At 39.9% G+C, this 24,390-nt stretch overlaps 1 protein-coding gene across 1 annotated transcript in view; it reads left to right on the forward strand.

Annotated features, from left to right (window-relative positions):
• The first annotated feature begins 5,152 nt into the window (after positions 1 to 5,152).
• MDFIC (MyoD family inhibitor domain containing) overlaps positions 5,153 to 24,390 on the forward strand; it is a 98,974-nt gene continuing 79,736 nt past the window's right edge. The window contains exon 1 of the mRNA XM_082846064.1: positions 5,153 to 5,315. Within this exon, the coding sequence (XP_082702190.1) occupies positions 5,231 to 5,315 (85 nt within the window). The 5' untranslated portion in view covers positions 5,153 to 5,230. The remainder of the gene's footprint in view (positions 5,316 to 24,390) is intronic.

Raw genomic sequence — 24,390 nt, forward strand, 5'->3', positions numbered from 1 at the left:
CAATAGAAAATTAAGTTTGTTGAAAAGTATACGTGCACCAAAAAAAAATGAGTAGAATTTGAGAAAGTCGATGGCCGTTGTGTTGGCATTATGTGAAGGTTATGGAGGTTACCTGAGGGTACTAAGAGACTCAGTTTGTATGTTTATATGTCCTTGGGTTTGGGGATTGCTAAAGTCGTGCTTCTACCTAAATGAGGTAGGTATATATGTTTTGTAGAAAAACTAACCTTGGTACAATCGGGGTGAATGTATTGACTGAATGTACCTTAAATGATATAAAGCATTTAAATCATTTTTTAACCAAGTAAGCAGTAAAATACTTTTAAGCGTGAACCCCTAATTTATATTTATTTATAAATTATACATACTTTTGTACTAATACTTTGTATAAGTTTTAAAACATACTTGAGAATTGAAATGACAAATGATGACAAAAAAAAAACCAAATATAAATACTCATTCTACTGTTTCCTCCTCACATTCCAGAGAATTGTCTTGTCTACCCCCTGGGAAGTATGCACAATAGCACACCCCAGTTGTAGACCTCTGGCTTAGATAACTATGCAAAGATAGTAACTTCGACGTTTGCTAGGCAGATAGGCCTCTACCCAACTGAAAAGTAATTTAGCTGCTTTTCAAGACATTAAATCAAACTAAAAAAAAAAAATCTCAGAAACTAACATGTGGCCTAGAATATAATAGGTGCACAATAAATGTTTGAATGTTGACTGAGTGATGAAGATGTGGTAGTCCACAAGGATGCTTTCTAAATCCTTTTAATTAGTTCATTTCATTTGCTTAGCTCATGTCAGATCTCTTTCACAACGTGTTTACGTATTATTACATCATCATCAGTGTGTACATCACTAGGCAGGAATGGTTGTAAGGCACATTGGGATTTCAGTGGCAGAGGGCTTTGAGCCAGGGCTAGGGTATTTAATTCTAAAGGAAGGCTGGTCCCCAGGGAAGGTTTCCATCTATCAAGATGACTAGAGTTTGGGACATGATCAAATCCGGTTTAATCAGGACCATCAGGTGATACACCTGGGGCATCTGGGCTGGTGGAGGGGCACAGGCAGTAGTAGTACTAAATAATGGTGATTCTCGAAGCTAGTCAGATAAAAGTATTATCGCATTGAGAACGGTGTGGAGAAACGGAGAGGGGCCAGTAAGCACACATTTGGATTGAGTTTCAGGGCATAGCTGTGTTTTAGGCCTTCTGTTCTTACACAGCATGCCCACCTTGGGTACTCATGACCTCCTTGCCAGTAAATACCATCTATGTGCTTGTATTCCAGACACCTCTCCAGCAGCCTACTGCATGGTTCCAATGAGCCATTTCACAGGTTTCTCAGACACTACATCATCCACATGACTAACTCAGCAGCTTTTCCCCAAACCTGCTTCTCCTGAATGTTTCCATCTCTGTAGGTAGTATTACCCCCATTCATCAAGATGCAGAAAACTGGAAGTCATCCTTGATTCCTCTAGCTTCCTTATCCTTTATCTCAGCCTATTTGGCTCCATTCCCACTTCTATCATCATCCCTTGCCTCCTAATTGGACTTCCGAGCTCCAATCTCAGTGCCTCCAAATCATTTTACATATTATACCAGAGTTCCTTGTATAAATAGAAATGTGGAAAATATATCCTCCTTGTTCAAAGTTGCTAAGAGCACTACTCTTCTCTCCGGCTTCCATCTCTCTCCCCCTCACATTGGGTTATCCTCTTACACTGGACTTCTTTCAGTTCTTCATCGATGCTAGGCTGCCCTCAAACCTCTGCACTTCCATCCACACTGCCTAGACCGGTCTTTTCTCTTATCAATTTCTTCTTCTGCTTCCAGGAGAGACATAACTTTTTCCAGAAACTTTTCCCTGATTCCTAGACCAGACTGTATCTCCCTGCAAAAAAGAATTACCATGGCATGCCAGAACTTTCCCTGCCATCCCATTCAGCGACTGTTGTTAAGTGGTTGTGTGTCCATATCTCCTTCTAGACTGAGTTCCATGAAGGCAGTGGCCATGTTGGTCATCTTCACTGCTGCATCCCCAGCCCCCATGACAGTGCCTCCCACTTCCATACATATTTGTTGAATAAAAGAATGAGAGGATGAGGTCACTGGAGTGCTCTTCAGCAACCAGGCTAAGTGATGAGTCAGAAAGACAGAAATACAGCAAAGGATGGGGTAAGTGGACAGCCTGGGGAACACTTAGGAGCCCACCCTTAATTGCTGGTTTATCAAATACTAAGCTTATGGACTTCTAGGTGCTCCTAGAAAGAAGACGTGAGTTTACCTAAAGACACAAGATAGGCTTTCAGTCAGACAGACTTGAGCTATAAATCCTAGCAGTGTAATCCTGGCAAGGTACTGGGAGGGCTGATGTCAGAAGTCTTTGAGATAATTTGTGTAAAGCATAGACTGCACATGTATACCAGGCATGGTTACCTGGTATTTTGATGTGGCCCTTGTGATATAGTCATTATGCCATGTTCAACACTACCCATCAAAATGCTTCTGCTGAATAATAATAATAGTTAATAGTTTTGAGTACCTTTCCTCATAGCTGATGTCCTTCTGAAAATTATCTTGTGTAGTCCTTATGGGACCCTGTGAAGAGTTTCTTTTATCATTCTCACTTATGAAGCAACCAAGGCATAGAGAGATTGACTAGCTTGCTCAAAGTTTTGCTGAGCAAAGATACAGCATTTGACTGTCCTGGTGATTCTACCACACAGCCTCTCATTTGTTCCTAATATATACTTTTTTAACATCTTTATTGGGGTATAATTGCTTTACAATGGGTGATAGTTTCTGCTTTATAACAGAGTGAATCAGTTATACATATACATATGTGCCCATATCTCTTCCCTCTTGCGTCTCCCTCCCTCCCACCCTCCCTGTCCCACCCCTGTTCCTAATATTTTTATTTGAATCTTATTTCTTCACTGTTAAAGAGTAAGATATTTAAATTTAATTCAAGGAGTATTTATTGAATCACCTACCATGTGTGCAACATTAAGTACTGTGTGAAATTTAATTAACAAATATTTACCGCTGACTATGACTTTCTAGAAGAGTGCTGTAATTTCTTAAATATTCGTGGAGTTTAACATCTTAGTGAGGGTACATTTTTTAAAAAGGCAAAAGGCAAAAGGCAATATATAAAATAGGGATAAAATAGTATCTAGGCGTGAAGCCTCCTCAAATGTTTGCTCTCTAATGTAATGCAGATCAGAATTGATCTGTTTTCATCAAGCAGATTCCAAATAGTCCAGGCCCCCAGACAAGTTTTCAGAGAGTTAAGGCACTCTTATACATACCATTCCTGAAATCTCTAAATTAAAAAAAAAAAAAAAAAAAAAAAGGCATTTGCTAGTCACAGGTCGTTGGGCAAAATGTCATTCGTCTTTTGGGGCAGAATATGGTCTGAATAACTGTCAGCAGAAACTTCAAAGGCTGTGTTTTTCAGGTTTAATTGAAAGTAAATTTGGTTGCACCAATTCTTTAAAGGTAAGAAATAGGACTTCTCAGTCAATTGGAATCAATTCCAGTTGGTTTTTTGAAGATATGAAATTCCTGGGATATTATTGATACCCCTAGAAGGAAGATGTATCCAATGTACATTTTCTCCAATTTTGAGAACATTATTGTCATTACTCTTGTCCTAGAAAGTCAGAGAATGAGTTTGTTCTAGCTTTCTACAAATTTTGCATTTCATTCACAATGAAATAAAGAGCAAAAGTTATCAGAAATACTTTACATCTGCAAATTATTTTATACTTGTTATTCTTGGCTCATCAGGTTAAATTGCAATTGGAACATCTCCTTTATAAATGGAGAGTTGATCAGCTTTTTACTTCCGATCACAAGTTTATCTCACCACAGAAGTCATCTGTGGGGGAGGCATTCCTCCTGTAATAGGCTGGGCCTGAGGCCCTGGGCCAGTGCATCCTCAAGGGTGTCACCCTTGCCTGCCTGGATGCCTCCAGGGTCTTCATGCAACTGCAAAAGGTTTTTCCTTATCCAGGATCCTGTTTGACCAATACAAAGAAAGAAAGGACTGAAAAACAGAATAAAGGTTACTTTAGGGTCAGAGATTAAACACTCAGCTAGGGGTCAAGGTTTCAAAACCACCTTTACTGTATTCCACCGGGAAAGTCTGATACTTTTTCGTTTTGCATTGTTCACCCTAAAGGCTTCTACTTTCCTCAGGGCATCCCCTGAATGTCAGTGGGTCTGAGGCAGGGCTGGGAAGAGGAGTAGGGAGAGGGAATGCGGTGACTCTCTGGGTGGGGGGCACTCTGGGGCAGCCAGGGAAGAGCCTGCTCCCTCCTCCCCACCCCCACCCCCACCGGCGTCCCCCCTGCCCCCCATCTTCCCCAGCGCCAGCCCTGTAGGGCTTTGGCCTCCTGACCCAGACAGAGCCGGGCGCTAGGGAGCCTGCGGCCGAGCCCGGGTCGCGCCGCCCCCAGCCTCGGGGCCGAGAGCCAAGAGTTCGGGGCCTCCCCGACCCGGATATGCTGAAAAGGAGCCACGGAGGGAGAAGTGTTTCTGGAGCATAGGCGCGCTGTAAGGGGGAAAGAGAGGCAGAGGGGAGAGAGCCCTGCTCGGAGGGGAGCCAGCGGGGCTGAGCTAGCTGGAAAGAGGAGGCGGAGAGCGCCGAGCAGAGGAGCGGCTGCTGCCGCCGTTGCCGCCACTGCGGTGTGCGCTGAGCGGGAGGGAGGAGGGGAGGGACACCCAGGGGTGGCCGCCGTCGGGCCAGCGCGACCCACGGCCCCTGCCGGAGCCTCGCTAACTTTCCGAGGCGGAAGAGGAGGAGGAGGAAGGGGCTTTGAGTGAGTTGGGGGGGATGCCGAGGTAGGTGGCGGTCCCCCGGGCGGGAGGAGGATGGGTTCTGATCCCAAATCCGATCTCCCAGCCTCTCCCCCTTGGGTACCCCCGCCCCCCTTCGACCCCCTAGGACTCACTGCTGTCAACTTGCTGGGTAACAGTTTTCCTCCCGGGTTTCAAGTCAAAACTTCCCCGGGGTGGGGTTTGGGGAAGGGAAGCAGAGGGGGAGGGAATGTCCTGCAGGGGTGGTGTGCTCTTCTCTCAAAACACTTTTTTTTTTAATCCCCGCCAGAAGCGGTCAGTTGCCTGCACCCAACATCTCCGAGCCCTTAGTGTGTCCGCCCCGCAGGGCGGTGAGCTAGGCGGAGGCGCGGCGAGGGTTCCGTGAAGCGGCCCATGTCCGGGGCGGGTGAAGACCCCGCTCCCGGGCCCCAGCTCGGGGCCGAGGCGGGTGGTGGCCGGCTGGGCGACGCGGCCCAGGGTGAGTGTCGCTTGCAAGTTGCAAGCTCCTTTGTCATTGTTGCATTTTAAAATGTGTTCGCGCATTTACTGCTTGGGGTCTGTGTGGGGGGAATTGGTGCGAGGACCGAGCCAACCTCGTCCTTGTGAACTTTTGCATAGTTAGCGTTACTCAAGCAAGTTCTCTAGCACTGCAGCGCTAGATCAACAACCGGATAAGAGGGCGGGATCCGTTGGTCCCTCCGCTCCCCCCTTCCTTTGGCTGCGGAGAAACAGGATCGCTTCTTTCTTAAGCATATGCATTTCAGGGCCTAAGACCCGTCAGTGTGGGCTCTGAAGCGCTTCCCCACTACTTCTCTTCAGTTCTGTGCGTTCATCAGATCAAGGACTGCCACTGCGTTCTGAACAAGCCTGCACTCTCCCTTCATCTTCCTGTTTCTTGTGGGCTCGTCTGCAACTCTGATAATCCAGGTTTCTGTGACCAATTGCTTTGGGATGGCTCATGCATACGTTTTCAATAACTATTTTTGTTTTGAAATACACAGGCTTCAAAAGAAATGCTTTTCAAGAATGAATTAGCTCTTTGTGTTCCTCCAAAGCGTAAACACATTCAGCCTGTAAAGAAAATACTTCTGTTTCTGGGAAAATTCCGCAATAAGCTTGTTAACAAGTCAAACAGTATCTTTTTTCTCTTGAAGGTAACATACTTCAGGTTTTCATTGGTGACAGAGAACAAGGATCTTAATCTCCTGATGTATTTTCCTCTTAGGGTGGTTCTGATTTAAAGAGTTCTGACACTGATACAAACTACATAATTTTCCAGGGCTCCAAAACCTATTTTACTTTTTCTCTTGATTTTAAGCCTATCTGATCCATGCCCCCCGCCCCCACCCCCTTTAGCAATAACGTAATGAGCTTTTTGGGACTCTTTTTGTTAAGGCAGTAAAAAGTGGAAAAGCAGAAGTGAGTGTCGAACCCACAATAGGTAAGAGCAGAAAACATGCATGGCTAAATTAAAATGTGGAATTCAAGGGCTGTGAAATTGAATTATGTTTATCATTGTTTTTTTTTTTTTGGCTCCTAAACAGTGAGTCATTTTTTCTAAACAGAGAAAATCAGAACTAGAACGATAAACATGTTTTCCCAGAAGCAGCCCATGTTCCTCACACTGTATTGCCAAGGCAATCATTTTCTTGTCATTAGGCATGCCCTCAGTAGTCATATCAACTCCTTGATGGGATGTTTAGGTTCACACTTGAGGTGTTCATCACTATTGTTAACAAATGCTTATGTCAAAATCAACCTCAAACACACTAGAAAAACAATTGATTTAGAACTAGTGATATCTACAGTGTCCAACTTTAATAATACACATTTTTTAAGTCAGTAGAAGTTGCAGCGATAATGCAGTGTACAGATGTAATGCTGTAAGGTATCACATGATCTGACTTTAAGAAGCCAGCATCTAGAATGGTCTGAAGGAGAATGTGGACTGCATACAACACATTATCAGTGTGGAAACTCTCGGGTTATGTTTTACCTGAAAATTGACTTAACCTCAGCAACATTTTTTTTTTTTTAGTAGTTTAACTTTGACTCACCACATCCTCTAAGTAGGCATCAATTTAATTGTAAATGTAATATAAAGTTGAGTTTTTAAAAAAGAAAATCCTCAGAATCTTGTTAAAAGATTGTGTCTCAAACAAGCAGATTTCATAAGCTGAAAGAAAAAAAAGTTTTGGAGCAAGTGGGTAGGGAGAAATCTTCAAGACGTAGCCGCCATGGTTAGGGTGGTTTTATTGGTAAAGACGTTAGTGAAGAACCTTTGCCCGCGAGCCACTCTTCTCTTAAGCTCTTGCTCGAGTTCTTTCATCCTCATCCTTCTGTCCTTGGGTTATTGATCATCTTTTCAGAATAATAGTTGAATAGTACTCTGGTAAGATAAGGCTGCTTAGTTAATAGAAACCTAATTTTACAGTTTTATATATTAAAATCAGTGAGAAAAATGGAATGTTCTATGAAAGTTAACAGAAAATGTCTTTTCATGAAGGGGGAGGATAAGATCAAGTCTTCCCCTGCGAACAAAGTACAATATATATGTGTATTAATATGTATGTGCATACATATACATATTATATCACATAAAGACATACGATATAATCTATACAGATATTACTGTGTTGTGATGCACTATCTGTACTACTAACCAAAGGCATAGAAAATTAAAGATGAAAGTAATTTTAGGGGTCTCTAGTCTGAACTCCCCATCAAATCTAGAATTTCTTTCTACATTCTTTCAGATGGTTAGTTAGACACCTACAGTGTAGTGCGTTCTCCTCATCAGCATTCATAGTTGTGGAAGTTTTTCGTATTCAGAGCATAGCTTGCTCTCTTTAGAGCGTCTCCCCTTTGGCTGTGATTCTGCAAGCACAATTCTATGGCTCTGAAAGCATGAAAAATCTTATTTGTGCATTCTGAAAATTGTTACAGATCAAGGACTTAAGCTCATATGCCCCAGGCTGTCAGAGGGAACCAGAATGGGTGTGGGAAGGTAGGGAGCAGTGGGGACTGGGGACTACTGTAGAGCGCAGGCCCAGGAGACGGTACTTCTCAGGTCCAGCTCATTGTTGCCATTTGGGTTAATATCTTCCGGTATTTCAAGAGATACTGGAAATAGGGAGTTTTATGTATCGTTGCGCCCTTTTTAAAAGTTGGCAACTAATTAAATTCAATTTTTATCCAGGCCAAACAAAACAACCACACCTGCAGGCTGGAAATGGCCTGTATACAGCTGATTTGTGATCTCTATTATAGAAAATAGGAAGTAAACCTGTGATTTAAAACCATTTCCCTGTTTATGACGAACTTCTGAAAGATTGACTTGATTTGCCTTCTCAAGCAAAGTACGTGTATAAGTGTCTCGATAAGTGAAGGACAGTTTGGGCCAAACTTATTTTTGTTTAAGAGAGAACGGCTCTTGTATAGGGGGTTCACCTAATTCTCTTTTTTTTTCTTTTTTGGATCAAGCATCTTAAAATTCATTGTGTTATCAATCCTGATAGGTATTTGCTTTTTTGTGCAAAAGTTATTAGAATCCATGTGGTTGAAAGAGCCTTTTGACTAAGTGCTTCCATATTTGTGACTTGTAACTAGAAGGATCTTTAGAAATAACTTAGTCTAACTGGCTCACTTTCTAGAAGAGATGTCCAGAGACTTTAAGTGACTTGCCCAAGGTCTCATACACAGTAGAAATCAGGGTGTTTTGTGGTAAATGTGGTTGAAGTAGAGAATGAATGCAGCTTTTTTTCCTGTGGATGGATGAATTGAAGATAATCAGCTTTGGATACTGCGAATCGCTTGAGCCTGTTCCGGCTCCTGCAGCCCCGCTCCCTCCCCCATTGCATTTGCCAAGATGTAGACTGTTGGACTGTGTGCTGGAATATTCTTTAATGTGATAATGTGTGATTTAATGCACTCTTCTCTCTTGGGAGAGTCCTCTGAGACTATTAGGCGGACTTTTCATAGCAAGATGCAAAATGCCAGTAAAGTTAATTAAAAATAATTTAAAATAGAAGCTAGGGAGAAGATGTTCAAGTTGAAATTACACAAGAAGAGCTTTGACTTAGAAGCTTAGCTGATTTGTCAGGAATTTATAGTGGCTAATCAGGTTTCCTGTATGGGAAGCCTGTTTGTTTCAATTATACCACGTAGGCTCGTAATATCCATATTCTTCAACTTTTATCATATCGTTTTATCCTTTTGATTAAGAGTGGCATTTCTCAAAGTGTGTCATCTTTGGGCAGCTTCTATCTCTGGTCCTCAATCGGGGACGATAGTGCCTTTCAGGAGACATTTGGCAACCTCTCAAGACATGTTTGGTGGTGGTAACAGGCGTGGGGGTGACTGCTCCGGGGATGTAGTGGGTGGAGGCCAGGGATAACACTAAACAACTGACAATGCACAGGACAGGGCAGCGCCTCGCAACAAAGAATTATCTGGCCCAGAATGTCGATGGTGTTGACTTGCTATCCTAGTCTTTCAAGGCTACTGACATCTTTGGCTCCACTCCAGAGTTACAGAATCAGCATCTTGAGAGTAAGACTCAAGAATCTGCATTTTTAGCAAGCTCCAGGTGCTCTTTATCTCTAGTTGAGAATCATTGTTTTTAGAGGCTTTTATCTGTAGAAAGACATGCCATATATATATATATATATATATATATATATATATATATATATATGTATTTGGTAGAAAGCCTTAATAAAATCTTGAGAAAAGTCCCTTTTTCAAATTCCAGACTTTAAATCATATCACTCCACGTGTACCGTCTCTTAGAGCTCGCCAGCATTTTTTTCCCATATCCCAATTAATAAAACTAGGCCTGAGTATTCATCCTCAAAGAAGTTTCCTGTCAAGACCATATGTACTATAGTACAAATATATTGTGAATATTAGAAAAGAAATATATGAATAAAAATTTAAAAGGATGAGATAAAAATAAGTAAATAAATAGATCTTTTAATACTTTCTTCTGCCCACCTCAGTAGATATTTTTGTCCCACCACCCTACACTTCTCTCTGAGGATCCCAGCATTATGCAATAATAAGGAAAGAAGTCCCTAATTTGCATGTGAGCTGTATTCACCTGTAAATTGGACTTTTGGAATCTGGATTATCTTTTCTCATAGAAACAGAATGATAACTTATGTTTACCTCCATAATCTCAAAAGATTGTTGAAAATTTTATATATTTACAACGATAAATTATAGAGAACATAGTCTTATGTTTCTGGCAACCACATACAAATAACCACGAACAAAATTGAGTGAAACATTTTGAATTCAGATGCTTGAGAAAGAACAGCCTTAACTGGAAAACGATAAGGAAACTTGTCTAGATTTGGAAGAGGATTTGGGGGCATTTTCAAGCACCTTGGAGTTTATATTCCCAATTCTCTTTATGCCTAAAGGAACTAACGTTCATTTTACAAGTTTAGTTAGAGAAGTGCAAGCCTTATCAGCTAGGCATAGTCATTTTCCTTCTGCTAAGTAAAAGAATCAAATGCGTAAGAGGAGGATGTAACTGGGAAAAAACTAAGAGGGGAGGGGGGAAGGAAGTGGTTAAAAAAGGTACGACTAAAAAGTGTTTGGAGAGGTTGAAGTGTTTGAGTTGAGAACGGCGAATAAAGTTCTAAGGGATAGCATGGTATGAAGTGAGCTGGAGGGGACCATGTTAAGAAACAAGATGATGACACAAAATCTTGAGAGAGGGAGGAGCACAGCTTACCTTGAAGTAGGCCCTAGTATATTCCTAGTGGAATAAATGATTGGGTAAACGGAGGGCTTGATTGCTGTCCAGAGCAAGTGTGAGTCATGGCAGCAAAAGGCGATGAACAGCATCGGTTTGGGGGTCAGGGTGGAGGATGGGACTAGGGAAAGCATTTATATGTTTGTGTTTATAATTCAGGATACTTGTACAGAGGATAAATTTTTAATACCGATTTTCATCTCTACTATAGCCTTTTTGTTTGTCTTCACATCGTTTATTTCTGCCTTACTCAGGTGCTCTGTGAATGTTCCATCATGTCTATCTATCTATCTATAGATAGATAGATAGATATGATGCTATATGACAGATACAGAGAGAAATAGATTGATGAATGAAATCTGGGACTTGCAGAGTGATGGGAGAAATAAATAAGTTTACACATACCTATAATACAAGGTAGATGGAAAGGTTATAACAGAGGCACAAAGAAAAGGATGGCAGAACATGGGAGGGAGAAAGCATCTCTAGCTGGGGCATTTGGAAAGACCTCAGAGAAAACTTTTGATTTGAGTTGGACTAAGAAGCATAGTCAAACTCTCCTCTGTGGACATGGATGTGGAAAGCAAGGCTTGGAAGGGACTGTTACAGAGTGTGGAGGACTTCACTAAGACCATTGTGTGAGCTGCATTAAAGGAGCTGAGAAAAAGGTAAAGTTGTAAAGATAAGCTCAAGTAATTGCGAGGAGGGCCCTGATTTTCCTGCTGAGGACTTTGTATGTCCTTTCTGTAGGCAATAGAGCCATTGAAAGTTCTTGATAGGGTAAGGATAGGACCAAATTGGTGTTTTTAGGACAATAAATCTGGTGACAGTTCAAAGGATGATTTTGGAGGGAGAGGCAAGAGTGAAGGCAGTGATTTTCCAGGAGGCTATTATAATAGCCTGGCAAAAGATAAGAGGACCTAGGGCAGTACCAGTGGGAGTAGAATTGAGAATATGGATTTAAGAATGATAGCAAAAGTAGGATAGAGCTCTATCTTGCTGTGAGAAATTGTTCAGGGCATTGATTTTTACTTATTCATTTTTGAATCTCCTAAAGCCAGGCACAGTGTCTAAATTTTGTTCAATGGAATTGATGTGGTTGGGCGAAATATTTAATATGGGAGAAGGTGGAAAGGTAGAAATGTAAGGTAATCCACAGGTTTGCTTTTTAGCCTGAGTGGAAACATGGGAGGAGCCGTTGAGTCTTCTTTTGATCATGTTGGTTCCATGGAACTTATCCTTAAGCCAGGATAGCCAGTAGGCCACTGAAAAAGAGAATTTGTTACTAGGAGAGTGGTGAGGGTCAGGCGCACAGACTACGAGTTCACCACCAAGTAGCTGATGGATGGGCACGAGAGTGAGAGAGAGAGGACTGAAGACAGACTTGGGAGAATGGCTGCCCTTTTGGGAGGAGAAGGAAAAGAATACAGAGTCCGTAAGGATTGGTCACAGAAGTGTTAGGTGTTTAGAGGTCATGGAAGATGAGAAGAGTTCTGGTTTGTTAAGGGAGAAGCAGGGGGTATAGAAGGCTCCTTTTGGATGGGCGGATTTTGAGCATGTCCACCACACACTAATGGAAAGAAAGCCAGGGGATAGAGAGAGAAAAGATGAAAGAGCATGGGGGTGGACCGTGCTGCAGTGGGTGTTTGTAATTGAAAGAGTAAAATTGTAGGAAGGAAGGAGATGATGAGATCAGTCTTAGGAAAGTGGGGAATGTTCCCCTTTGAGATGGGGGTGGGAGAAAAGGCTGAGTGATCATCTAGAGAAAATTTCATGTGAGAAAGAGATTATTGAAGGCCTAGATGTTCTCAGCAAAATAGATGTAACATTTGCTGAGAGCAAGGGGGCGTGTTAGGATGAGTCAAGAAATTTGAGATGTGTAGAAAAGATTGGGAAGAATGAAGAATTCAAGAGGGAGTCAATCTGGGGCAAACAAAAGCACTGCTCAGTAACACTGAGGGCTTAACAAAGAATGAACAGCATGAATTTTTAGTGGACACGGTCAGCATGGTTGATTGCCTTTCTCAGCAAGAAGCGTTCGGGACCTTGGGCATAGAAGCAGATAGAATGGAGTTTTTGTATTAGCATAGGGTTGGAAGTTGGCAGAATGGAAGCAGTGGAGGGGCTGGGGCAAGGGAGGAGGATTAAGCATGTGTGGGAAGAGTGTCTTTGTACCAACTGATCTCGTGTTCCAGGCTGTATGGGGAGCTGGAGAGACCAGCAGTGCAGTTAGAAGGCTATGATTTCTGGCCAGCAAGAATCATGCCTGTTGGCCTTGTTTGGTCAGTTCACATACAAGGATTTAATATACATAACTGAGTGATCTTTACAGGGCTACTGGGGGAGCTGTGGAATTTTTGGGTGTGTAAGAGTCTTTCCTGTTTCTTTGAACCTCATTTCCTGGATCTTGGTGAGGTGATTTCATGGAAAGTTCTAATAAAAGTGTGCAATTATTTTACTAGCATTATATTTTTATAATAAAAGATTTTGGGGAAAAGGAAACACATAAATTGTCACAGTCTAAAGTTAGGCCATTTGCAAATGGAAAATTAGTTAGAACAACAACAAACAGAGGAGGGAAACAATTCAACCAAATTGTTTTTCTGAGTCAATGTAATTATTCTACTGTATAAAGGCATGGGATGTGATTTTTATGTTTCTATTCTGAAAAATCTTTACTCAATTTTTATTAAGGGGGGATTGATTCTGCACTGGCTAGAGTCTAGATGTTTGGATAGTTGAACTTTGGTGATTCATTGGAGCAGATGAAAGATGCTGCAGCCCTTCCTGCTATCTTAATCAGTCCTGGGTTTTAGATGATTTTCTCTCTCTGTCTTTACCTTTTATGCTCTGCGTCTCTCTTTTTCCCCTCCTCTCCCTCTTGCCATTAACACTTTACTGAAGTTACTTAAACTTTTCATATTTTCTTTTGACATTAGCGTACACATCCTGAAGGAGGTGAGCTTTTTTACTGTAAGGTTTTGAAACTGAGTTGTATTTTACAGGTTCTAGTCGCTTCGAGTTCACTAAGTAGGAACTATGGAGAGTTATTTTAACATTAATTTCGTTTGTGGTTTCTACTTGCAGTCCACTTCTGTTTTCAGATTCACACCCACATGATCTGAAGTAAGATGATTCATATGCATGTGCTTTTATGCCCGATTATTTTTGCGGGGGCGCCGAGTACGCGGGCCTCTCACTGTTGTGGCCTCTCCCGTTGCGGAGCACAGGCACCGGATGCGCAGGCTCAGCGGCCATGGTTCACGGGCCCAGCCACTCCGCGGCATGTGGGATCTTCCCCGACCGGAGCATGAACCCGTGTCCCCTGCATCGGCAGGCAGGCTCTCAACCACTGCGCCACCAGGGAAGCCCTATGCCCGATTTTTAAGTAGTTTCAGGAATAAAGTCTGAAATACATTTTCATGCTAGCACATATATTTTATCAAATATATCGACATATTTGAACAGGAAACCCTGTCAACAAATATTTCTTGTGCACCTACTATGTAGAAAATCCCGTGATGGTTGAAAATGTGTAACACATAGTTCTGCCCAAAAGGAATTTGTAAACTAGGTGAGAGGGAGGATGATGTTTACATGTGTGCCAAATTAAATTGTAATCCCTTGTCTAAATATCAATTCAAGATTACGACAAGTACCATGTGACAGATGAGTTTATGGGCAGTTGCCAGCTTACTGGCACAGTTCTGGCTTCTGGAGGTTGAGAGCGAATCTCAGAATAACGAGTCATTTCTGTCTGGGTTGGGTTGTGAGTGACCCCAGCTGAAGAAGGCACAGTTTGTAGGTCTTCTTGGTTTGGATCATGCAGTGTTGAGCACCAAAAATAAGGCACCTTGTGGTTGAGCAGGTGACAGGCCCTCTGAAGGCAGGTGGCAGAGTGCAGGGGAACAAGCTTCCTCTCCTCACTTTCTGTACTCCAAGAAATGGTTCTCCTACTCTTTTTCATAGGGGATCAGTCTTTAATCTTCTGGGTCTCTATGAATATAGACCTGTCCTGTTCTTACTTTTTCCATCACATCATCCAAGCAACATGCAGGATTTCAGGAAAATCTTCTGAGGGGTTTTACTCTTTATTTCTTACTGAGATACAAGGTGAAATTATGGAGCATGGGAAAGGTGTAGGAGTTTACAAACTTAAAATATGTACAATGTTAAAATAACAATTTTTCCTCCATATGCAAAATGAATTGAATTTTTACTGAGCCAAGGAGTAGCACATTCAATCTTTGTGTTAGAAAAATATTTCCAGTTGGAGCAGGAAAAGGTGGGAGGCCCTGGTAGTGGGTATGGGCGAGAAAGTATAGATTTAAGAGAAATTGGGGTGCTGTAACTAGCAGGGTTTGGTAACTGATTGTTGGGGCCGGGGAAATAAGGGGAAAATAGCTAAAAGTGATTCCGTGGATACCATCGACCAATATACAGACTACAGTTGGAGAAATAGGCGGGGACTGAAGTGGTGATGAATTTTGGGAAATAATTAAGTTAATTGCTAAAGATATAGTCGTGTAGAGTTGAAACTCCAAATCTACAGGTCAGGGCAGGAATCAGGGTGAAGGTAATGGATCTACAAGTTATCCTCCTGGAGGTGACTGGAACTGCGATAGTTAATGAGATTGCAGAGGTTGTAAAGCCAAAATGGGTTGGTGGTCTTAAAGGAGAATTTAAAGTAGGCAGTGCCCCAAAGAGATGGTCCAGAAGGTCAGAGGCTGTGTTGGTGAATTAAATGAGAGGCTCCAGGTTTTGTCCTGTAGGAGAATTACCAGAGAGGAAGCATCCGCTGACTTCTAATTCATATCCGTCATTCTGAAGTTCAAGAAATCAACTTCAGTATACTGCAAATTCTCTTATTATTTGTGACTTCACCACTATTTGAAATGCTCTTCTCCATCCTCTCTCATTTATTTCAAGATCAGGCTCAAATCATAGCTTTCAAATGCCTTGACAAATTAAACAACTTCCTTTGGTTCACTTTTGACTTCCATTGGCCTTCCTTCTTGTAACAGTGCCAAATAAGGGTTTATTCCTTAACCAGAGAGATTGGGGCAGAAAGTGTTCTTGATAAAATCACTCAGTTTAACTGAGAGGTAACAGAAAAGTTTTAAAAATTGTGGCACTTAGAATAATGATGATGCTAAAAAAACTAAAGATGGGTGTGTACCCTTGTTTTAAAAAAGGGGAAGAAGATAATATCCTCAATTCCTTTTTATATTGTAGCAGGGTTAATTGACTGCTGAGTAGGGGAACTGCTATAGATATGGTATCTCTGGATTTCAACAGTCAGTAAGGCAAATTCTTTCATGATAGCTTTTTAGATAAGAGTAAGAAGACTATCGTGCTTATAAAATTGGATAGAATATGGCAGAGGGAAGATTAGGTTTTGATTGCAAAGAGCAAAATATGATGAATCAATGAAAACTGTAAGTAGATTTTAGACAATTGTGGAGAAGTCTTTGAATAATTAAGGCGTCCTAAGTTGAAGTAAGCTGTCTCCTGAGGCTGTTTCCCTATCCCTGGAAGTATTCATGCCTACTCTCCTCGGTTTATTCCTGGCAATGCTGAATGTTGATTGTTTTTAACTGAGTTCATGTTTTCAGGTTGGGCTAAGAGAGCTTTATGAGCCCATGTCACTCCAAATTCCATGAGCCTATGAGAGTTTGGCTTTAATATGAGTATATTTGCTGGTAGAAAGAACACAATTGAACTTGCATCTGAGGAGGCAGGAGTCAGGGTTCAGTTATCCTGAAAATACATTTTTAGGATGAGGAACTTTAGATGTAGATGTAAGAGTTGCAGGAGATTAAGATGACTGAGATAATGTGTCCTGGTCCCCTGCACCACCCTGCCTTTATCTAACCTCCCCACTACTTTTTTTATAATGGGAAGTGTCTACTTCTTTCTCCCCCCATTTATTTAGAGTCCAGATTATTGAGAGATTATTTGCAATACTGCTGCATTTTGCACCTATTCATTTGCGTATCTGTATTCAATTGCATATTCATGTAATTTTTTGGTAATTGTTTTCCCCTTTGCTGTGTATAAAACCTGCCGTTCTCTACCCACGCCCAACCTGTAAACTAGTTGAGTCAATGTCATTTTTCTCATTCTTTTGAATCGAAACACACCATAAGCTGCTAAATGCATAAGAAGCCCTTTGAAGGAGTGAATTTAGATTTTGCTCAGAATCTTATTATTTTTCAAAGTAATGGTAATAACGATTAGTTGATTAAATTGATTTAAGCATTTAATTCATTCAACAAACATAGTATATCTGATTATACAATAACTTATAAAATTACAAAATTTTGTGCATATGCTCATTCATCTGTTAAAAATGCTATGGTTATCTTAAAATGTTGATTTGGACAATGAGATTTTAATCTGTGTTAGAACATTAGGCTAAGCAGGTAGGCTTTGCAGTGTTTCTTAAAGGTCATTAAGCTTTTTTTTTTTTTTTTTTTTTTTGCATCAGTGAAGAAGTAGAATTCCAGAGCCTCAGGTCTTCCTGAAAGCTGCCTTATCTTTGGTTTTTAAAGGTTACATTTGGGAAACATTTGTAGATTTCCACATCGTTCTTAGCCTCTGGGAAATAGAGACCCAGATTTTTTTTTTTTTTTTCTTCCCTTTTCCCAGACATTTTAGTCTCAGATTCCTTGAGATTTCATAATCTGAAATACACATAGATGATCTGAAATAATGCTAGTATTTGAATGGAAGAGTAAAAATGAAATGGTTTAAAGTTTACAGATAAAGGAGGTATGAGTATAGATTGCATAGCAGTAAGAATATACATATTATGTAGATTATAAATGATTTATCATAGATTAAAATCAAATATTTAATTGAAGTAGATCTAACATGCAACAGTCCCAAATTTTAAGCATGAAGAAAGCTGCTAATGCTCCTTTCTATAAGAACTAAGTGAATTATATACTGATTAAGTTTTATGAGGTTTTATAAGGATATCTGCCAAGGACCGGCATTTATATTAGTTCTTCGCAAAGTAAGCATATAAAGTACGGATAACAAGTAGACCGACGTACTTGATGATTGGCTCGTGCATTTACACCTACCTCTGCCTAGTTCAAAAGAACATTTGAGGTAACTTATAAGAGTACTTTTTTTTTTTTTTTTTTTTGCGGTACGCGGGCCTCTCACTGCTGTGGCCTCTCCCATTGCGGAGCATAGGCTCCGGACGCGCAGGCCCAGCGGCCATGGCCCACGGGCCCAGCCGCTCCGCGGCATGCGGGATGCGGGATCCTCCCGGACCGGGGCACGAACCCGCGTCCCCTGCATCTGTAGGCGGACTCTCAACCACTGCGCCACCAGGGAAGCCCATAAGAGTGCATTTTTAAAAAGAGATTCAAACAGAATAATAGGAAGTATGGTAGCCCAGGAGATCCAAACCTGAGGGAAAATAGAAATGTACAGGTATAACTGTAGGGTCCAACCCGGTTACTCAATTTTGTCTGCAAATTTGAGGCAAAAAGAAAACATTTGTCCCTCATATGATTTTCATTGTCCATAAGGAAAAAAAAATAACATATAGCTTCTCAGAGGAAGGAATAGTTTTCCTTGTATTCAGTCTGGAAACAGATTTCTAGCACAGTTTCTTACATAGGGATTACTGAATAGATAGATACTGTCCTCAACAGTATCCCTAAGGTTTTAAGAAGGTGCTTATTGTAAAGGTGCTTAATGTAATACTAATAGCAAGTGTGAATGAGCCCTTGTTGTATACCAGACACTCTGCTTTCCAGGCATGGTTCCGTTTATTTCCGCATCCACCTTCTGATGGAGGTACTGGTGTTATTCCCATTTTAAAGATTAAGAATCTGACAAAGGTTACGTAATTTGCTCAGGATTCACATAGTTAGTGGTGGACCCAGGCACTCTGATTTCAGATCCTGTGCTCTTAACCATTTCTCCAGTAAAAAGTACAGTTTAAGGATAGTATTTCTGTCCCAGAGAACCTAATGAGAGTCTTTATTTATCAGGAAAGATTCAAATATCTGGACTTTTAGGTGACAATATTTTCTCTATTTCTTGGAAAACCATGGCATGAACAGTATTGTACATGTTTTAAAAGTTCATTCGTAACTTTGACAAGCTCATTTCATCCTCATACGACATTACTAAATTCTTCTGTTACTCTTATTTGTTAAAACCATTTAACTACTGAGATAATAAATGTGCTTGACTACTGTTGGAAAAAAAATCCCTCATCAATAGTTTGAATGATTGTCTTATAGAAGTAAGTTTAAGTTTATTATTTCTACCTACAGTGAGCAGAACTAGAACTAGTTAAAGATCACCTGTCGGTGTATTTATGCTCAAAATAAAGAACAACTTACTACTGAATCAAACTGATGAAGAATAGAATATATTCCTTTATGGGATATCATTCCTTGGAATTTTGGAGAAAGGCTGAGTATTGCAGGGGGCTTTCTATCCTGGGAGGGATATGAAATTAGCTGAGCTGCAAGATCCTTTCCAACTCGGCATTTCATCATTCTATTTCCAATTGAATATCTGTTTCTGAGACTTACTCTGTAGTCTCATCAGTAAAATTGAGCTAACGTTTTCTTTATTGTATGGTTGATGGGTTCTGAAGATCAAATAAATATTATATATTAAAGTCCTTTGAAAATTGCTAATACTGTAATTATAATAATTCATTAATTCTTTCAACAAAAGGAAGCATTTTTTCTTTTCTTTTTTTCTTATTTAATAACTACATACCAGCTGAGTGGCTGTTATATGGCACATATATTTTACATGTATTATTATCCAATTGACTTATTTTTAATACATTTAGATTTTTCTCTCTTTTTAATCACCATTCACTTATTTTATTCCCCAACTGCCTGAGATAAGTAAAACTCTCAAAGTTTTAAATTTAGATAACGCCAACTAGGTAAAATATTATACAATTTTAAATCAAATGGAAATTCTGTTTACCGGAATCTGTCTCATTATCCTTTAGCAAGAAAAATCAAGATTGGAGACAGATTGCTTCTCACCATCATGCCCTTCTTTAGAAAAATAGAAAAAAATAAAGAGTATTGATCCTGTAAGATAGACAGTCATTTCTGAGTAGGACATATTATAGTTAAATTGATCCTTTAGAACTATTACTTTTTTCCTTGGACTCTTTGGCGTAATTCATGCTCATCATTTTCTTTGAAAATTAACTCAAATCCAGTGCTTTACAGAGGGTTTTCTAGGTTTTTCTCCACTTCATTCTAAACACCCTACAGTGTGTATATGAAGTTTTGGCTCTGTTGTTTAGACTTGCGCAGACTCAGATTTACAGATTTTTAGAGCCAAAAAAGTTCTCTGCAACCATCCAGCTCAGTGCCTTCATTTCTGGATAAAGAGAATGAGACCCAGCCCCAGTTACAAAGCTGGTCAGTTTTTGAGCCAGAATTATGACCCAGGGCAGTTTTCATTCCCTTCTGTTTTGTAGTTGCTTGATTGTTTTGTGTGTATGTTTGGTCTCCCCAGCTAGAGGATTCGTTGTCAGGGACCAAGCTTTTTTCCCCTCATCCAAAGATTCTTCTGCATTGTCCCTATTCAGTGGAGGCACAAGAGAATGCTGGGAAGCTAGCCTTTTGGTAGCAGATGCCAGTGGTATATGACTATCCTTTGCTCTAGTGCTATTTTTAAGCTGTCTGCAATTTTTGTATTAATATTGAAAACATATTTCTTATATGTTTATCTATTAGTGGGACTGTCTAATGTTATATGTAATTCAGGTTTTGTATTCTCAGAGTTGTCCTGACACAGAGACAGAACTAAATACCTCTGTATTAATTACTGATTAGATAAAATTGTACTTTCTGATAACTTGGAATACTGTGACAAAGGGGATGAGAAGCAAGGTCTGTGTCTCAGTGTTCGATGGGTTCTTCTAAGTTTTCTGTAAGTTGTATAGTACAGAAGAGCTTACCTAGCACAGTGCCCCTCAAACCTGGCCATATATGATGATGACACCCCCCTCCCCGCATACCACCTGAATTGGGACCCCTGAGGTTGGGACTCGTGTATCTTTATGTTTAAAGTGCTCTGTGGTAGAGAACCATTGGCGTGGAAGAACAGCATCATTGAGATAAGGTCCCCTGTTAAGAGAAAGTTGCTAAGTTGGAAAGGAGTGCTTGTATATATATAGTTGGGCAAGAATGGATGTGTATATAGAAACCTAGTAGAAAGATACAGGCTGATTTTTTGCATCATTGAAATTACTTGATTGCTTTTGGGATATGTCTTTTGGGCCCACATAGCAGTTGAATTGCAACTACAAACCTTCATAAAGCCAGAAAGGAATTAACTAAATAAGGACTATGACTTCTGCTGCTGTAATTCAGAAGTGATAGACAGTCTACACTGATAACAGAAATCTGTTATTAGAAACTGCTATTCTGTCATCTTAATGAGTAGTGGCTAACCCAAACCTATTGAAAGTTGTAGTTAGATTGGTTCTGTGGCTGGACATCATGGGGCCCATTTTACAGTTATCTATCAATTAAATCTCACTCTCATTGCATTTATTCAATATTAGATATAACTGCACACCATTTATGAGGCTTCCATATTGGTATCCCATTAAATATTAAAGAGATGTTAATAAAATAAAAATAGATATGTTAGGAAATCACAGAACAGTCAAGTGGTCACAGAAGTTTATAAAAGTGGCGAATTAGCAAGCCAATTTAAACTTGGAGTTTTTTCTGAGCCTTGCTTTGGGCTGGGTTCTGTGGATTATAGCAAAAGCCTGAGACCAACTTTTTTTTTTTTTTAATTTAGTTTAATTTATTTTTTTGTACAGCAGGTTCTTATTAGTTATCCATTTTATACATATTAGTGTATATATGTCGACCCCAGTCTCCCAATTCATCCCACTACCACTTCCCCCCCGTGATGTACATACGTTTGTTCTCTGCATCTGTGTTGCTATTTCTGCCCTGTAAACTGGTTCATCTGTACCATTTTTCTAGGTTCCACATATATGTGTTAATATACGACATGTGTTTTTCTCTTTCTGACTTACTTCACTCTGTATGACAGTCTCTAGATCCATCCACGTCTCTACAGATGACCCAATTTCGTTCCTTTTTTATGGCTGAGTAATATTCCATTGTATATATGTACCACATCTTCTTTATGCATTCATCTGTTGATGGGCATTTAGGTTGCTTCCATGACCTGACTATTGTAAATAGTGCTGCAATGAACATTGGGGTGCATGTGTCTTTTTGAATTATGGTTTTCTCTGGGTATATGCCCAGTAGTGGGATTGCTGGGTCATATGGTAATTCTATTTTTTAGTTTTTTTAAGGAACCTCCATATTGTTCTCCATAGTGGCTGTATCAATTTACATTCCCACCAACAGTGCAAGAGGGTTCCCTTTTCTCCATACCCTCCCCAGCATTTGTTGTTTGTAGATTTTCTGATGATGCCCATTCTAACTGGTGTGAGGTGATACCTCATTGTAGTTTTGATTTGCATTTCTCTAATAGTTAGGGATGTTGAGCAGCTTTTCATGTGACTCTTCACCATCTGTATGTCTTCTTTGGAGAAATGTCTATTTAGGTCTTCTGCCCATTTTTGGATTGGGTTATTTTTTTTTTTAATATTGAGCTGCGTGAGCTGTTTATATATTTGGGAGATTAATCCTTTGTCTGTTGATTCGTTTGCAAATATTTTCTCCCATTCTGAGGGTTGTCTTTTTGTCTTGTTTGTAGTCTCCTTTGCTTTGCAAAAGCTTTTAAGCTTCATTAGGTCCCATTTGTTTATTTTTGTTTTTATTTCCATTACTCTAATAGGTGGATCAAAAAAGATCTTGCTGTGATTTATGTCAAAGAGTGTTCTTCCTATGTTTTCCTCTAAGAGTTTTATTGTGTCCAGTCTTACGTTTAGGTCTTTAATCCATTTTGAGTTTATTTTTATTTATGGTGTCAGGGAGTGTTCTAATTTCATTCTTTTACATATAGCTGTCCAGGTTTCCCAGCACCACTTATTAAAGAGACTGTCTTTTCTCCTTTGTATATCCTTGCCTCTGTTGTCATAGATTAGTTGACCATAGGTGCGTGGGTTTATCTCTGGGCTTTCTATCCTGTTCCATTGATCTATATTTCTGTTTTTGTGCCAGTACCATATTGTCTTGATTACTGTAGCTTTGTAGTATAGTCTGAAGTCAGGGAGTCTGATTCTTCCAGCTCTGTTTTTTCCCCTCAAGACTGCTTTGGCTATTCAGGGTCTTTTGTGTCTCCTTACAAATTTTAAGATTTTTTTTTTCTAGTTCTGTGAAAAATGCCATTGGTAATTTGATAGGGATTGCATTGAACCTGTAGATTCCTTTGGGTAGTATAGGCATTTTCACAATATTGACTCTTCCAATCCAAGAACATGGTATCTCTCTCCATCTGTTGGTATCATCTTTAAGTTCTTTCATCAGTGTCTTATAGTTTTCTGCATACAGGTCTTTGTCTCCCTAGGTAGGTTTATTCCTAGGTGTTTTATTCTTTTTGTTGCAGTGGTAAATGGGAGTGTTTCCTTAGTTTTTCTTTCAGATTTTTCATCATTAGTGTATAGGAATGCAAAAGATTTCTGTGCATTAATTTTGTATCCTGCAACTTTAGCAAATTCCTTGATTAGCTCTAGTAGTTTTCTGGTGGCATCTTTAGGATTCTCTATGTATAGTATCATGTCATCTGCAAGCAGTGACAATTTTACTACTTCTTTTCTGATTTGGATTCCTTTTATTTCTTTTTCTTCTCTGACTGCCATGGCTAGGACTTCCAAAACTATGTTGAATAATAGTGGTGAGAGTGGACATCCTTGTCTTTTTCCTGATCTTAAAGGAAATGGTTCCAGTTTTTCACCATTGAGAATGATGTTGCCTGTGGGTTTGTCATATTTGGCCTTTATTATGTTGAGGTAGTTTCCCTCTATGCCCACTTTCTGGAGAGTTTTTATCATCAATGGGTGTTGAATATTGTCAGAAGCTTTTTCTGCATCTATTGAGATGGTCATATGGTTTTGCTTCTTCAATTTGTTAATATGGTGTATCACATTGATTGATTTGCATGTATTGAAGAATCCTTGTAACTGTGGGGTAAATCCCACTTGATCTTGGTGTATGATCCTTTTAATGTGTTGTTGGATTCTGTTTGCTAGTATTTTGTTGAGGATTTTTGCATCTATATTCATCAGTGATATTGGTCTGTACTTTACTTTTTTTGTAGTATCTTTGTCTGGTTTTGGTATCAGGGTGATGGTGGCCTCGTAGAATGAGTTTGGGAGTGTTCCTTCCTCTGCAGTTTTTTGGAAGAGGTTGAGAAGGATGGGTGTTAGCTCTTCTCTAAATGTTTGATAGAATTCACCTGTGAAGCCATCTGGTCCTGGACTTTTGTTTGTTGGAAGATTTTTAATCACAGTTTCAATTTCTTGTGATTGGTGAGACTAACTTTTGAGCCAAGACATTTAGTTTTCAAAGGAGGCAAAGTTGGATAGACTGATGATTGTGATTTTATAGTTGTTACATATTTATAATTTCTTGAATATAATGAGACAGAGGATGATGAGTTTTCTTTTCTTTTTCAACTTGAGGACTCCTGGGATCATCTAATTCTAGAATTTCACAGATAAGGAAACTTCAAAAAAATGTGATAACTGTCTCTTAATAAGTATTCAGAGCAGGAAGAACTTTATTTTCCTCTTAGTAGTGGGTCACTACTAAGTTATGTGTGTACGGATCACATGGCATTT

The sequence above is a fragment of the Leucopleurus acutus genome (assembly GCF_964270905.1).
Source record: "Leucopleurus acutus genome assembly, chromosome: 9".
Taxonomy (NCBI): Eukaryota; Metazoa; Chordata; class Mammalia; order Artiodactyla; family Delphinidae; genus Leucopleurus; species Leucopleurus acutus.